Source organism: Xenopus laevis, chromosome 5L (genome assembly GCF_017654675.1).
Source record: "Xenopus laevis strain J_2021 chromosome 5L, Xenopus_laevis_v10.1, whole genome shotgun sequence".
NCBI lineage: Eukaryota > Metazoa > Chordata > Amphibia > Anura > Pipidae > Xenopus > Xenopus laevis.
In genome coordinates, this window is record NC_054379.1 from 24,788,609 (window position 1) to 24,805,697 (window position 17,089).

The 17,089-nt window shown below is 45.6% G+C and overlaps 1 protein-coding gene across 1 annotated transcript in view; it reads left to right on the forward strand.

Annotated features, from left to right (window-relative positions):
• The window catches only part of ttbk1.L (tau tubulin kinase 1 L homeolog), a 42,883-nt gene that overhangs the window by 12,116 nt on the left and 13,678 nt on the right, over positions 1-17,089 (forward strand). The window contains exons 2-13 of the mRNA XM_018262771.1: positions 4,520-4,678; positions 4,826-4,973; positions 5,976-6,049; positions 6,789-6,929; positions 7,223-7,327; positions 9,462-9,527; positions 10,197-10,289; positions 10,658-10,783; positions 11,132-11,286; positions 11,574-11,793; positions 14,170-14,342; positions 14,748-15,288. Coding sequence (XP_018118260.1) covers positions 4,520-4,678; positions 4,826-4,973; positions 5,976-6,049; positions 6,789-6,929; positions 7,223-7,327; positions 9,462-9,527; positions 10,197-10,289; positions 10,658-10,783; positions 11,132-11,286; positions 11,574-11,793; positions 14,170-14,342; positions 14,748-15,288 — 2,001 coding nt within the window. The remainder of the gene's footprint in view (positions 1-4,519; positions 4,679-4,825; positions 4,974-5,975; positions 6,050-6,788; positions 6,930-7,222; positions 7,328-9,461; positions 9,528-10,196; positions 10,290-10,657; positions 10,784-11,131; positions 11,287-11,573; positions 11,794-14,169; positions 14,343-14,747; positions 15,289-17,089) is intronic.

The following is a 17,089-nucleotide window of genomic DNA, read 5'->3' on the forward strand; positions in this document are numbered from 1 at the left end:
ATAATTGGTAGGAGAGCTGGGGTTTTTTGAGGATACGAGTGATTAGTGCTTGTTTGAATAAAGATGGAAAAATACTAGTAGAAAGGGAAAAGTTAAATAGATGCAGAAGAAAGTGTATCTGAGATTGGGTAAAGGAGGTGGGAAGGTATGGGATCAAGGGAGCAGGTTGTGGGTTTTTTAGCAGGCTTCATCTAGTGTTACGGGGGTAAAGGAGTGAAGTGGATGTGAGGACTGCAAGATAATAGGTAGGAACGATGAGAGAGTGGGACCAGGGTTTGGGGAGATGGCCCCGACTGCAAGTAAACAGCAATAGACAAAGTGACACAAGGTGTGAAATAGATTTGAAAGTGAGAGCATTGTAATGTTTGATGGGTTGCAAGTTAATGCAAGACACAGTGTGCTTAGATTGAGAGAGGGAGAAAAAGAAGGCAATCAAATTACACATAGTTAAATGGTATAACCAGGCTTATCTTGTTTACAGAAGTAATGATGAGCAGTGATGTCTGAATGAAGTGTCCAATGTTTGCTGGGAGTTTCCAATGCAACTACTGATCCAACTGCTGTCCAACTCTGTCTAACTCCATATGTTGTACTTAAAATTGCTGGATTTTACATTGTTAAATCTGCCATAGCTCTCCTGCCATGATTCTCCTTAAAAAAATGCCCTGATGTTAGGGATGCACCAAATCCACTATTTGTGATTCGACCAAATCCCCGAATTCTTCGTAAAAGATTAGGCCGAATACCGAACCAAATCCTAATTTGCATATGCAAATTGGGGACAGGAAGAGAAAAAGTATAAAAAAACATTATTTACTTTCTTGTTTTTTGACAAAAAAGTTATGTGATTTTCCCTTCCCGCCCCTAATATGCAAATTGGGATTTGATTTGGTCAGGCACGAGGATTTGACTTTGTGAGTTGGAGAAAGCAGGGAGTAGTAGAGCTGATTTAGCAGTAATTGCACATACCCCACAGTAGAATAACCCAGATCCCTTAGGGCTAGAGCCAGACACTATGGATTCTCCCTAGATGGAGAATCCTCTGCCTTGCTGCTCCCCATCTCTTTCTGTAGCAAGGGAGAATAGGCAAAATGTAGCCTTTCGGCTTCAAAATCCATCTGCCTGCACCAAAGTGGAGACAATGCTTTCAGGTGCAGGCAGGAGCAGTGATGGAGCGGATTCTCAACCTGCGTTTCATCTGGCCCCAGCCTAACTCGGATTCCCCCATAACGTTTTCTCTCCTGTAACATCCATTACCTACTTCGCTATCACTCCGCTATTTCCACATAGCCTCAGGGTTGTTCTTGATTCTGCCTTTTCCAAAATTCTAATTTACTCTCTCTAACCACTCATTACAGTCTTGTAACAATCCTCTCCTCAACTCCTCTCTCATCTCTTTATACACACTGCGCCTCTTTAATATAGCTTTGCATTCCTTCCCTATATACCCCTGCCTCCTCTAGCCTGGCATTCCTTCCCTATATACCCCTGCCTCATCTAGACTGACATTCCTTCCCTATATACCCCTGCCTTATCTAGCCTGACATTCCTTCCCTATATACCCCTGCCTCATCTAGCCTGACATTCCTTCCCTATATACCCCTGCCTCATCTAGCCTGGCATTCCTATTATAAGAGTCCTGCGCGGAACCAATTTCTAAGATCCGAACCCGCAACACAAAACACAACCCGCATACTTACCCACTTTGATCCACTGCCCGATCCGGACCCGCAACTGCCTTATCCGCAACCCGCCCCGCAACTCACTGACCACCATCAAACAGGAACTGATGTTGCTGCCAACCGGAAGTGACATCATTAGAAGGACTAAATATAGATAATATAACACAAGATAATAAATTTAGATGAGACCCGCAACCTGACCCGCATCTATACCCGCACCTGAAAATCCTACCCTCATTCCGCAGGGTACTCACTTTTTTTGCAGGTAACCTGCGGGTACCCAACCCGCTGCAGGACTTTACCCTATATACCCCCGCCCTTATCTAGCCTGGCATTCCTTTCCTATACACTATATGTCAGTGACCCTGCTAAGTGCAATACTCTCTCACTTGATCCTGCCCACACCTTGTGTCTCATACCCCTCTCCTATTAGATTTTAAACTCTAAGAGAAGGATGTATGTAATCTTAATGCAAGACTGATACAACTTCTACTGTACAGCGCTATGGAATATGTTGCTGTTTAATTAATCATTACTAATAAAGTTGGCTGAGGGCTCAGTTACAGTTATTATATGGATGGACCTTGTTCTGTATCATACTATGCTTGTGGGCCAGGGCAAAACTATACAGATTTCATGTTTGCATTGCATGATGGTCTGGAGGCAGAATTGGATGCTGGTGGTGTAACCATGGGATAAACGTTCCATTCCCTCTAGGGGAGAGAAGGGGGTTAGAGCAGGTGGGGGTGTGCCTATATTATTCAGCATATGATCAAACTTTAGGGGTGTCTTATTTTATGTCTTCATACACCTCACACTATACTAATGCTCTCTGGGTTACTATGGACAACTCACAGGGGATGTGGCCACTATTACTGCTAATATTCAACTATGCTGCTAATTGTGACTGTGCACAGTATTTCCCTTATAATGACTCCACAGAGCTCATGGGAGAGTCGGTGTAATGGGAGATAGTGAGCTGCATTACAAGCTCCACCCTCTGGAATCAAGAGAGTCTGTGTAAGGGGAGATGCCCTTTGTATTACAAGCTCCACCCCCTGGAATCAAGAGAGTCAGTGTAAGGGGAGATGCCCACTGTATTACAAGCTCCTCCCTCTGGAATCAAGAGAGTCAGTGTAAGGGGAGATGCCCACTGTATTACAAGCTCCACCCTCTGGAATCAAGAGAGTCAGTGTAAGGGGAGATGCCCACTGTATTACAAGCTCCTCCCCTTGGAATCAAGAGAGTCAGTGTAAGGGGAGATGCCCTTTGTATTACAAGCTCCACCCCCTGGAATAAAGAGAGTCGGCATAAGGGAGATGCCCCCTGTATTACAAGCTCCACCCCCTGGAATAAAGAGAGTCAGCGTAAGGGAGATGACCCCTGTGTTACAAGCTCCACCCCCTGGAATCAAGAGAGTCCGTATAAATGGAGATACCCCCTGTATTACAAGCTTCACCCCCTGGAATCAAGAGAGTCCGTGTATGGGGGAGAAGCCCTTTGTATTACAAGCTCCACCCCCTGGAATAAAGAGAATCAGCATAAGGGAGATGCCCCCTGTATTACAAGCTCCGCCCCCTGGAATCAAGACAGTCAGTGGAAATGGAGATGCCCCCTGTATTACAAGCTCCACCCCCTGGAATCAAGAAAGTCTGTGTAAGGAGAGATGATGAGCTCTATATGAAAAGAAGGGGATGCACAGAATGTTTTGGATTTGGTCGGAGGCTAAACTGAACCCAAACCCTAATTTTCATATTAAACTTGGAGGGGGACATTGTCATTATTGGCAAACATTTGTTCCTTCAGTTGTTCTCCCTGGAACGATGCCCCACATTTCTTCAGGGGCTTTCAGGGCACAGATTGGCCCCTGTGTATGTGAGATGGAGGAATGGAATAGAATAGGAGTAGCAGTACCTGAAGGTTTTGGGATAGTACCTGCCCATTAGAATAGGAAGTGTAGAGCATTATGAAGGTATCTGTGCCCAGATCCCTATAAACAGTCCCAGGACCCTGATATTTCCAGGAAGGGTGAGGCATTAGGGAAAACAAAGTCATTCTCAGAGTAAGAGAAGAGCCCAAATCTTGGCACTGTTGTGCCCAGCAGCCACATGTGAAATCTATCTTTGTGCCCACACACTGCTGCTGGGGGATCCAGAATATAGGAACTGTCTGTCTTTGAGCTCAAATGCTCCTGACAGGGGATCTAGAATATAGAAATTGTTTGTCTCTGAGACTAGAACCTACTGGCAGGGATCCAGACTATAGGAAGTGTCTGTCTCTGAGCCCAGACACTCCCTGCACTGCAGGGTATCCAGACTAAAGAAACCGTTTGTCTCTGAGCCCAGACATTCCTAGCGGGGGATCCAGAATTAGGAACCGTCTGTCTCGCAGCCAAGACACTGCCTGCAGGGGATCAAGAATAAAGGAACAATCTGTCTCAGAGCCAAAACACTCCTGGCAGGGAATCCAGAAGCTAGGAACCTCCCAGACACTGCCTACAAACGACCTAGAATTAAGGAAGAGTCTGTTTCTGAGCCTAGACACCGTCTGCAAGGGATCAAGAATGAAGGAACCATCTGTCTCTGAGCTTAGACACTGACAGCAGGGAATCCATAATACAGGATAGGATGTGTTTCTTTTATTTTCTTTACTTTTGTTTCCGACATCCCTGACCCCGTGGGTGTGGGATTCCGGGTTCAGTCTTGCTATGGGGTTCTGGGTGCAGTAAAGTAGATCCCTACTGTGGGAATAAACTGGTACTCTCTGTGGAGTTCTGGGTGAAGTATGGCAAAACCTTATTGTAGTGCTGATTTGACGGTCTCCCTCTGTCTCTGCAGGTCAATGTTTCTATACGATCTGGAGCGGGGCGCATCCTTTCAGGGTGGCCCATGCAGTGCTTAGCGGCTGTCCTCAAGGACGACGGAAACATGAGCGGAGGAGCAGAGCAGGTGGATATCCTGCCAGTCAGCTACGTCGTCAAGGACCGCTGGAAAGTGGTGAGTGACACAGGCAGTGGGCTGTACTGGTAGCATCATAAACCTTTGACTATTTCACAGTAGGGTGCTGATATAGACAGTGCTCTGTGTTAGGTGCTGCCATACAGAGTAATAACCCCATGTACTCAATAATCATGTTCTTTGCAGCTGAAGAAGATCGGAGGAGGAGGATTTGGGGAAATCTATGAGGCGATGGATCTGCTGACGCGGGAAAATGTTGCACTGAAAGTGGAGTCTGCGCAACAGCCAAAGCAAGTGCTGAAAATGGAGGTGGCAGTGCTGAAAAAACTGCAAGGTCAGAGCGGCCATTTTGTACCTACGTCATAACAACCACTGTGGCTTTCTCTGCGTCTGTCTCACTCTCTGCGTCCGTCTCACTCTCTGCGTCCGTCTCACTCTCTGCGTCTGTGTGTCTCTCTCTCTGCGTCTGTGTCTCTCTCTCTCTCTCTGCGTCTGTCTCTGCGTCCGTCTCGCTCTCCGTCTGTCTGTTTCTCTGTGCAAGCCTATTTTCAAAAAATTAATTAGATGATTTGCAAAACAGTGAACCTCAATATTTCATTGCAAATAGAACAAAGACAACGGATCAAATGCCCACACTGAGAATTTCTATTGTTTTCTAAAAAATATCTGATCATTTTGAGACCTCGTGTGGCACTGTATTAAATACAGACCCTGTGATTCTTTAGTGGAAATTGGTCCATGGGCTCAGGAATACTCCCCATAATCCATTGTCTGGGAACCCAGTTGGTCCCTGCACTGACAAATGATGTTATGGAGATACATTAGTGCACATAGCATGGAGAGCTGGTTCTGTAGTTAGAGAGTTTGGTTACTAAACTGGGCTCCTGCCTGCAGTCCTGACCTGTCACCCAGTGAAAACATTTGGAGCATTATGAAAGGAAAAATCCAAAGGAGACCCACAAACTGTTGAGAAGATGAAATTCTCTATCGGGCAAGAATGGGCCAGCAATTTGGCTTCTCACTTCCTAAACGGTTACAGAGTGTTGGGAAAAGAACCGGGATCCATCACAGTGGGACACATGCCCCTCACACCAAAAGCCAATATTTTTCAGAAAACAGAACTTCTCCAGTTGATCTGTTGTGTTTGAGCTGTTTGACATTAAATATCGGGGTTGTCTGGTTACAATTCACCCCATTCTTTGTTACATTTTATTCAGTGTCCTAAGTTTTTGGAAATGTGTAATATACTGTATTTCTTTCTGTCCCTCTCTGCCCAGTCAAAGGGGTTTGCATTTGGAGCAATGACCTTAACAGCCCTTCTTATTTATCTCTGCAGGGAAGGATCATGTCTGCAGGTTTATTGGCTGTGGGAGGAATGAGAAGTTTAATTATGTGGTCATGCAGCTTCAGGTAAGAGAGGAACTGTGGGACTCACTGGACTTACAGTAGGGTGTGTATGATAGCAGGGTATGTGGAGCATTCAGTGATATCAGGACAGATGGAGCATTCAGTGATATCATGGCAGGGGGAGCAATCGGTGATATCAGGGCAGAGGGGAGCAATCAGTGATATCAGGGCAGAGGGGAGCAATCGGTGATATCAGGGCAGAGGGGAGCAATCGGTGATATCAGGGCAGTGGGGAGCAATCGGTGATATCAGGGCAGAGGGGAGCAATCGGTGATATCAGGGCAGAGGGGAGCAATCGGTGATATCAGGGCAGTGGGAGCAATAAGTGATATCAGGGCAGTGATATAGGGCAAATGGAGCATTCATTGATTTCAGGTAGGTGTAGCATACATTGTGTGTGTGAAATCAGGACAGATAGAGCATTCAGTGATATCAAGGCAAATGAAGCATTCAGCAATACTGGGCAGACGGAGCATTCGACGATACCAGGGAGCATTCAACGATACCAGAGCAGGTGGAGCATACAGTTTTGTGTGTTTCTAAGATGAGAGTGGGTGGAGCACTCAGTCTGTATGTTATGTTTCAAGGTTCGGAATACTTCACTATCCTCCTGTAAGTAACATCACTGCAGCTCCTGCCCCACTGTATGACGTTTATTGGTCTGTGTCATGGGGTATCTGCACCAACAAATTATGTAAAGGGCCATTAGGTGACAATGTGCTCTGTGCCCTTTTCCTCACAGGGAAGAAACCTGGCAGACCTGCGGCGGAGCCAACCCCGTGGAACCTTCACCATGAGCACCACCCTGCGTCTGGGCAAACAAATCCTGGAGTCCATTGAGTCCATTCACTCCGTAGGCTTCCTGCATCGTGACATCAAGCCAGTGAGTAGCAGCCTGATGGGAGAGGGAGCAGCTCCTGGAAATGGGGGCAGATTAACAGGGCTGCAGTTACTGACCCAGGAGTTGTATTCTTGACATCCCCAAAATCAATACCAGGACTACATGTCATTTATTGGAGCTTAGTACATTGCTATAGGATCCAGAAGTGCAGAACCCCCAGGGTACAATCATTATCAACTGGGTGACAGCCGTATATTAGGCCACAGCTGCTTCCTATAAAATCCACTATTCCACCATGTTGCCCTGGTGTCACTTGCTTGTTGTCTGTTTTGCAGTCTAACTTTGCTATGGGACGGCTGCCATCAACCTACCGCAAATGTTTCATGCTGGACTTCGGCCTGGCGCGCCAGTATACTAACACCACGGGGGAAGTAAGGCCGGTGAGTACTCACACATTAGTTAGAGCAAAGTCAGGGAGAGGGAGTCTGGGTAATCATCACCACTCAGCTCCCACCAAGTACTGACCAGCGCCATATTGCTTCTATGTATTATCTTGTCCATTTATGGGAAACTGGTGCAACATTCCAGGAACACTATTTCAGGTGAGTTACTTCTGCCTCAGCAGCTTCATTCAGTGGAAAGGATACAGCGCCAAAAAGAATGGACCGAAAGAACAAAAAGACTTCACTTTTTATGCCTCTCAGATCTTCCCCCTTTCATTCAGTTCTACTCACTGGAAGTCACTCAAGGCTAACTTTGTCATATCTCCAAATAACACTCCTGTTGTTCCTCCCTGTAACTCCTCCTATTGCTCCATATAGCCCTCCCTATAACTATTCCTCCATATAACCCTTCCCATAACTCCTTTTACTACCATATAGGAGCCTTCCCTTTAGCTCTTTCTAATGTTGAATATGTTCAAATAATGGCTGGGGGTACCACACTGTGGACATAACCCAGTGCTAGAAAACAATATGGGGCTAACTGAGCACTGGGAGTCAGGGCACTTCATGCTTGATCAGTTGGGGGGGCACCAGTATATTTCTGGGGTGCATTATGTGGAAGTTGGTGGGCGGGGCATCTGATTGGAATTTGAATTACTGTTCATTTGCACATTCACATTTATGAGTTATTTCTGTTGTCCCACCATCTTTTGCTTTTTGTTTTTCAGTTTGCTGCACTGTTTATTTTTACCGGCGGGGACGTGCCCTGTGAGTCTCCATCCTCATCCATTTTATTTGCTTTTTATTTTGTCTCCTTATTTGCAGTGGGAGGTGTCTGTATGTGGGACCGACGGTCAGGTTAGCACGAGTGTGTTAGAGTATATGATCTGAAGTAGAATGTGAGTGTGTGTATGTGAGTATATGATTGTGAAGGAGAGACTGAGTGTGTGTGATTGAGGAGAGAATGAGTGTGTGTGTATGATTGAGGATAGAGTGAGTGTAAAAGTATATGATTATGAAGGTGAGATTGTGTTTGTGTGTGTTCATACAATATGAGTATGTGTGTTCATACAATATAAGTATGTGTAGAAATTAGTGAGTTTCTAGTTACAGCTCCCACTCTGCCAGGTACCAGGGAGTGAGGGTTCTGGGATGAGTGCTGTTAGTGGCAGTGAGGTGCAGGTTTGAGTGGGTTGGGTGCAGGAGCATTAGGGGTACAACCACAACACTGCTTGTAATTTGATCAGCTCATTTGCTGTTGTAACTCGACTCAGGGAGCCCAATGTGGTCCTGTTGTGGTCCTGTCTTTGTCAGCACCATGTGGCCTTTGGAACTCCAGCCACCAGCCTTCTATTGAGAGGGAAAAAAACACAAGTAAATGGAAATGATTTGTGCTGGATCAGGTGGGGGGTGAGGGGAGAAAGAACTGAATTCTAGTGGGTCAAGTGTAACATATGAACAGATAGCTTGTGTCTGGAAAAGAAAACAGACTACAGTGATCTACTAGATAATAGGAAAAGAGAACCAGATTGTAGTGCTCCACTTTACACAGGATGTTAGCCCATGGGAAGGGGATATAGATAATACACCGGAAGTTGTTGAATAGGGAGAGGAAATGGCACAATACATGGGAAGTGTCTGCAGAAGGAGATGAAATAGGAAAGTACACAGGAAGTTGTTGCGTGGGGAGAGGAAATGGAACAGTACACATTAAGTTGCTGAATAAGGAGAGGAAATAGGAAAGTACACAGGAAGTTGTTGCATAAGGAGAGGAAATAGAAAAGTACACAGGAAGTTGTTGAATAGAGTGAGAGGAAACGGGACATTACACAGGAAGTTGCTGCATAGGGAGAGGAAATAGGAAAGTACACAGGAAGTTGTTGCGTGGGGAGAGGAAATGGAACAGTACACATTAAGTTGCTGAATAAGGAGAGGAAATGGAAAGTACACAGGAAGTTGTTGCATAAGGAGAGGAAATAGGAAAGTACACATGAAGTTGCACAGGGAGAGGAAATGGGGGGAGTACAGAGGAAGCTATTGTGTAGCGAGTGGAAACAGACACAGGAAGAAAGTCATTCCAGGAGAGAAAATGAGAGATCAAGGCTTGACAACTTTTGTTTCTTCTGAACAGCCTCGCAATGTTGCTGGATTCCGTGGGACTGTGCGATATGCGTCAGTAAATGCGCACAAGAACAGAGTGAGTATAGTAATAGAAAGTGAAATTCATTTATATCCTACAAACAAGGGCAAATGCCTGGGGCTCGTCCAACTTTAAAGCCTGGGAAATAGACAGTCTCAGACAGTCCCCCACCCCTCAACACACTACCATTGCTCAGACACACTGCCATACTGCTCGAAATGCTTTACGTTTCCCCAGCAAACTTACATTCACCAGGTGGCATGTACAGCCAACTCATATAGCCAAAGAAGGGCAACTTACAAGCACATAGAATCATAGGGCAGATGCACTGCATACCCATCACTAGTACTTACTGTTGGGGGAGGGGGTATTAAAGGTGACTCTTTATGAGTTTGGGAGTGTCACATGATCACAGCTTCTGTGCACAAGCTCTATCCCTAGCAGAGCTGCTCCTGGGTTTCCTTTCTCAGGGGTTTATCATTCCACTCTTCTGCCCTCTCTATGGGCAGTGTTGCATTGTGCAAAACATCAGACAGGGGACTATTCACATACTTACAGTCTGAAGAGGTAGCATCCCGCAGAGGCAGATGGAGCAGACTCAGGTTGCTGCACTACATATTTTCCTCATGGGTGCACCCTGTAAGAATGAGTGCTAAGAGAGAAAATGTACTCAAATCCTTGTTTATAACTGTCCCTCACTTCTTATTGCACTTTTTTGCCCTATAGGAGATGGGCCGGCATGATGATCTCTGGTCCTTGTTTTATATGTTAGTGGAGTTTGCTGTTGGGCAACTGCCCTGGAGAAAGATTAAGGACAAGGTAAGATCTAAATTGTTACTCACCGACAGACATGTGATCTTATTATTGAGGTGTCAGTGGGAGGGGCAGTGATTGTTGCAATGATTATCCAATGAGAGTGCTGTCTGTGTTACAGACCCAGCTAACCATGCAAACCTTCTACATTTCATTTAATCTTCAGGGGGTGGGGAGTTTGTGTTGAGGCGTCTGTAAATGGGGCGTCTTGTGTGCCAGAACTGGAGATATTAGTGACCTTACAGTCATTTCCTGTGAGACAGGGTCTTATAATATTCCTGCACAGGGGCCATGCCTTGTCCACCATTAGGGTATAGATTTGGGGTTCCCCCTGCTGTGGAAGTAACTGCACCATTGTGTGTTTGTCCCCCCAGGAGCAGGTTGGCATGATTAAAGAGAAGTATGATCACCGAATGCTTCTCAAGCACATGCCATCTGAGTTCCACCTCTTCTTGGAGCACATTTCCACTCTGGACTACTTCACCAAACCGGATTATCAGGTACTCGCAGCGCAAGACGAAACCCCCACATTGAGAATTGGGAATTGGAAACCAACAAGCACATGTGGGAGAATGGGCTGGAGACAAAATGTTCTACGTATGTTGGATCTTTGGGGGCCTTATTGTGGGTAAATCCCATATTACCCTGACTCGGTGTAGGTTAATTGGATTTTTTTACCAAAATGAACCATCAGTCTATTAACACGTATGTAGGTCTCTCATATACAAAGAATCATCATACTATATGTCCTAGATGCACCCAGGGATCAGGAACCATCTTGTTGCATCAAATGCAAGTTGGCATTTCCCTCTGTCCAGTCACTGATAGGCATCTCCCTCTTCCCACAGATGATCATGTCGGTGTTTGAGAGCAGCATGAAGGAACGAGGCATCACAGAGAATGAGGCCTTCGATTGGGAGAAAGGAGGAACAGATATCCTGCTCTCCACCAGCTCCTCCACCCCCCCTCAGCAGAACACCCGACAGACAGCAGCCATGTTTGGGTGAGCATAAAGTATTACTAGATTTCTTTCTTTGTTACCTAGGGCAGTGCCTGGAGTGTGGAGACACCCTTTAACACAATATGGCACCACTGGGGACCCTCTGTGCCACAATATGGCCTGTATGGGACCAGTGCCAAGCATTAGGGACCTCTGTGCCACTTTTTGGTCCCTCTGGTGCAAATCAAGGCATTATAGGATTCTCTTTGCCACAATATGACCCCTCTGGGGCTGCACCCGGCAATGTGGGACCCTGAGAGTTTCTCATGATTCTTTCTATGTCTTTGTAGGGTGGTGAATGTGACTCCAGTACCGGGCGATTTAATGCGGGAAAATACAGAAGATGTCCTTCAGGGAGAGCATCTCAGTGACCAGGAAAATGCCCCCCCAGTGCTTCCGTGCCGGCCAGCCGACATCACTGGCCAAACACCCAATCTGGGCTTTAATGACACTGAGATTTGGGAAGAGACAGATGTAAATCGCAACAAGCTCAGGATTAGCATCAGCAAGGTATCAACTTTCTGTGTCCAACACATGCCCCGCTCCTTATTGTCCCACTCTCACTGCTCCTTCTCCTCCAATCCCAGTTTAGGATTAGCATTAGCAAGATATCGGCATACTGTGTTGACATTCCCTGCCCCCTTGCTGGCCATAGACGTGCAGATATATCCTATATATGTCCAAAGAACAATTGGACGTTGCAATCTCCCAACCTACCACTAACCATTCAGATTAAAGTAGTAACAAGAACAAATCAGACTATGTTTTGGCCATTTTGACAGCAATTGTGCGATTATGTCCGATAAATAGCAGGTATCAGCTTCTTGTGTCCAACACATAGACCGCCCCCCCCTCTCGCTGTCCCACTGTCACTGCTTCTCCTCCAATCCCAGCTCAGGATTAGCAACGGAACAATTAAAGAACAGGCTGACACTGGTCCGGACCAAAAAAGTTTAAGACTTGAAGCAACTTATTATTTCACACACAAACACGTATGGGATCTGTTATCCGGAATCCCATTATCCAAAAAACTCTGAATTACTGAAAGGCTGTTTCCCATAGACTCCAGAGCCATTTAGTAGGCTCAGGTTTAGCACACAGAGCAAGTTTCTGCACAAAAATACATACTTGAGTGGTTATGTGCCATAATCTGTGTGCCTTCACCCTTCAGCAGTGGCTCCAGGTGCAGAATAGCACTGATTCAAGTATAGTGGCTGATTCTTTGCTTGCTTTTATCACAACGTGTGGCACTAGCCTAAATGTAGAATTGCATTCAGTTCTTTGCAAGTAGAGAACATGGACATTTAAAAACCTTCTTTAATAACCTTATCTATCAAAAATGTGACCTGAGTTATATAGGTCACGTTACTGCAAGGTGACTTCTAATATCCTTATCATTTACGTACGTACAGTATGCCTATTAATACATGAGTGATACTCAGAGTTTCCTGTATAAATTAGCCTGCAGCCTTGTGTCTTTATTTGGTGACATAACCCCTCTGACTATAATAATAATTTACAGTAGAGGGTACATTACCCCATATAATACACGAGTGATATGCCAAATTCCTTTTATAACAGCCTGCAGTAGGGGGTACCTTATGCGTTGTAATGTACAGTTTATATATGCAGTGTCTTACCTCATGGAGCTCTTTACCTTTGCTCTATGTTCTATGAAATGCCACACTTCACTTTTGTTTTGCTTTTGTTACCCTTGCTGTTTTCAGTTTTCCTCTTTGCTACCAGGTACCTGTGTTTGTGCTCCTCATGATCTGGCCAGATCAAGATTACATTGCTGCAGTAAAGAGACGAGGGGTAAAGAGACGAGGGGTAAAGAGACGAGGGGTAAAGAGACGAGGGGTAAAGAGACGAGGGGTAAAGAGACGAGGGGTAAAGAGACGAGGGGTAAAGGCAAGGATCACAATTTGAGAGGGAGGGGCAAGGGGAGAGAGGCCGGAGAGTGAGGGACAAGGGGAGAAAGACTGGAGGGTGGGGGTGTGAGAACAGAGAGAAAAGATGGGCTGATACCTGAGAGGTAGAGAAACAGGATGATTGAGTGAGTGCACTGTGTGATATAAGAAAGTGCTGAAAGTCAGGTGGGAGGGGGGCAGAGTGGAGGAAGAGGCCTGAATCAGCAAGTCCTGGCTCTTATAAACGGTTTCTGGCATTTATAAGGATATTATTTCAGTTTGGCCCATTGCAGACTGCTCTACAGAAGTGTATTTGCCCTCTCTGATTTAGCAAGTACATCATCTGGCTGCCAGTACAGATAAGAAAACGCCTTTCTTTTGTCGTTGTGAAATCTCCTTTCCTCCTCACCGCTGAATGACTTATTCTCTCTTACATGTTCGAGAATTCCTGACTGCCCTTACAGTAAATACCCCCTTCCTATGTTAGTAGGAAAATCTCCTTTCCTCGCCATGAGCAGAATAAACCTGGTTTCCAAAGCCTTTTATTGTAATTACAATTATCAATCCCTTTGATGAATTTGCTTGTCCTTTAAACAATCCCAATCTTCACTGCCTTTTGTTTGCCACGCATGAATAAAGCACAACTCCATACAGGTCCATGGACCTCTGACTTTTTGGCATCTGGATATTAATATGATTGATTAATAAAGAGCTTGGAGTGTGGCCTTATATTGCAGAAAATGGGAAATGGCATTTCCCACCTAATACCTGTACCTGCACCTAATGTGAGGTTTTATACAGTAACACGCATAGGATCACAGGTTGACCAGCAGGTGGGCACACAAACTCTAGTAGGTCGATTCCGAGTGAGTAGAGAGAGAGGCCGGTTTAGAACATATTCTCCCTGTCAAGGTGCCTGTGACCATAGCAACACACACATCTTGCCTCCTGTACATGAATGGTTTCTACTTTGCAGACACAGTGCCTGATGGAAGAGGATCCCAGTCGGGGAGGATGTCCCAGTTCACCTGTACGGGCACCTCCAGAATCTCCAACCACCCAGGCTCGTTCCCTGCGCTACAGACGTGTCAACAGCCCTGAGTCGGAACGACTTTCTACAGCTGAGAGAGCAGAGCTGCCAGAGAGAAGGTAGACAACCTGGGATAAAGCTGATGTATTGGGAAGTATGATCTTTGCATGGTTATTGGTGCTGCTGGAACCCATTGTGGCCCAGCCATTGGAGAATCCATGCTTTACCTTCTATTATTGGGTCTGAGGGATTTTTACCCCACGTAAGAATGCTCTCCAGTCCCAGGGCATTGTGTTTGTGCCTAGTCAAGGTATTTTCCCTTGTCTAAGATTTGCAGTAGAACCACTGAACTCCGGGGCTTTTCTTAGTGGTTCACCAATACCCAGACTCCATTTAGGTGCAATAAATACAGACTGGCATTAGACAGGACTGCACTGAAAGAAAGTAAAAGGGTCCCACTCTTATTTGTGGCCCACACTGTATGGTTCTGAACATCATCTTATTATTTATTTTTGTTCTGTCAGGTCTCGGATGGATCTACCTGCTTCCCCATCCCGTCAGGTGTGTTCTTCTCAGCCGGCCCAGATGTTTTCCATTGACACAGTGAATGCTGATCGACAGGGCAGCGGGCGCATGGAAGTTTCTGCCTCAGTGGAACATGAAGCTTTAAGCAATGCCTTTCGCTCAGTGCCGTTAGCCGAGGAGGAAGACTTTGATAGCAAGGAGTGGGTGATCATAGATAAAGAAACTGAACTCAAGGACTTCCACCCAGGGGCAGAACCCAGCACCTCTGGGACTACTGATGAAGAGCCTGAAGAGCTGAGACCCTTGGAAGATGGGGAGGATCGGCGTAGGCCTGGAGGGGCAGAGGCAGCTGTAAGACCAAAGGTGCATGACGCTAGGTTGCGGGCCATGCAAACCGTAGCAGAGGAAGAGACATGCTCTCGAAATGAGGGACCAGACAGCAGGCCTGATGCAACTCCTGGGAGCCCATCACATTCTCATTCTACTTCCTTAACAAGACAGCGGAGACGAGAGTCTGATCCGAGCGGACCTCAGAGACAGGTAAGATGAGTGTGTTTATGCAATACACAATAGAATAAGAGTAATATAAATGCATTGGTGTCACACACACATACAGGTTTAACTGGGCATATCCAGTGTATATTAAAGGACCAGTAAACCCCAAACATGAAAGGGTTTATATAAATATTTTTGTATATAACAGATCTTGAGCAATAACAAATATTCATCACCTATGTGTCAAGTAACCAGACTTGCTTTTAGTGTACCAGCAACCACAAGTATATCAATTCAGTTTTCATGTCTTTAAGTCAAATAGTGTCAAGGTGTTTCTCCTCAACATCCAGTAGAGCTGGCAACTTAGTTTCAAAGCAGCATATAAGTATCCCATAGGACCTTTAGCTTCTTTCTTTTAACATATTAGGAAGCAGGAGCAATAACCATACTGTAAATTGTTTTAATAATAAATTAAATATTGTATTACACTCACATGAAAACACTTGGTCAGTGCCTAAATTAGTGTCTGCCACCAGAAATGACGTCTGCCCTATGCTTGGCTTTCTCTAAGGATATGTGTGCTTTCTGGCACACCAAGGCTAATGCCAGATGTAGCAGATCTCAGCATGCAGAGGAACACTGCATGAGTATCTGCTCTAATGCTGATGTCCCTGCCCCCGACCCAACGTAATGTATCCTGGTGTAGGTACATCTGAGAAGTGTAGGAGCAGATTCTCGGCCTGTGTTGTTCCACCGCCATGATCTGCTCTGGCATTACCGTAAAAGCAAGCGTGATTACTTGACACATGGGTGATGAATATAGGTCTGATCTTTGTTTGGAACCCAATTAAGCAACATGGGCCTGATCTTTGTATGGAATAGTGATGGATGGGTTGAAAATGTTTCATCCTTTGCTAACCCTGTCTAATCCAACCCAAGATTGCACCACACTGATTTAAACCTGACCTAAGCCTGACCTACTCAGTTTGTGAAGTCCACAGCCCCATTTGTTATAGTAATAAGCTACACCCCAGTGAGCAACCCAAGTGAGCAATAGGGGTCTGATCTTTTTATGAAACTCAGGTGAGCAAAAGTGCCCTGATCTTTGTGCGGAGCCAAAGTGAGCAACAGGGCTCAGGTTTTGTGTAAAACCCAAGTCAGCAATGTGGTCCTTGGATGTAACCCAGGTAAACAACAGGGTTCTGATCTTTGTATGGAATGATGCTGGATGGGTTGAACATTTTTTGGCCCGCGCTAGACCTGTCTAATCCAACCCAAAACCGTTTTATTGCACCGAACCGATTTAAACCTGCACCGACTTACTGTGAAGTCCACTACTCTATTTGTGACAGACATAAGCTATACCCCATCATTACTGACGCTGGGACGCATAGGGGCTGGGTTATTGACAAATATAGCCTCTGGGGCGAATGAATGTCCCAAACCTTCCTAACATACGACTCCCGTGGGTTTGGGCCAACCTGCTCATCATTTGTAACAAACCCATATAAGCAACACGGGTCTGACCCTTGTGTGTACTGTATACACAAAAAGCTCAGCCTGAAACCTCAGTAAGTGCTTTGAAACTTCAGTAAATTACACACTGTACAAAAATACACACTAGGAGTGAGCTCCCTGCCCCAAAGAGCTTACAATTTTTGAAGTAGATGAAACAGCGGGAAAGGGTAAGGATAGTAGGGTAGGCGTTAAGGAAGGGGAGAGAAATTGGGAATGAATGGGATGAAAGAGACAGAGGTTAGGAATGAAGGGAAGAGGAGAAAGATGTTAGGAACAAAGGGAGGAGAGGGGGGTTATGAATAAGGGGTAGGAGGGAGATGGGTAAGGA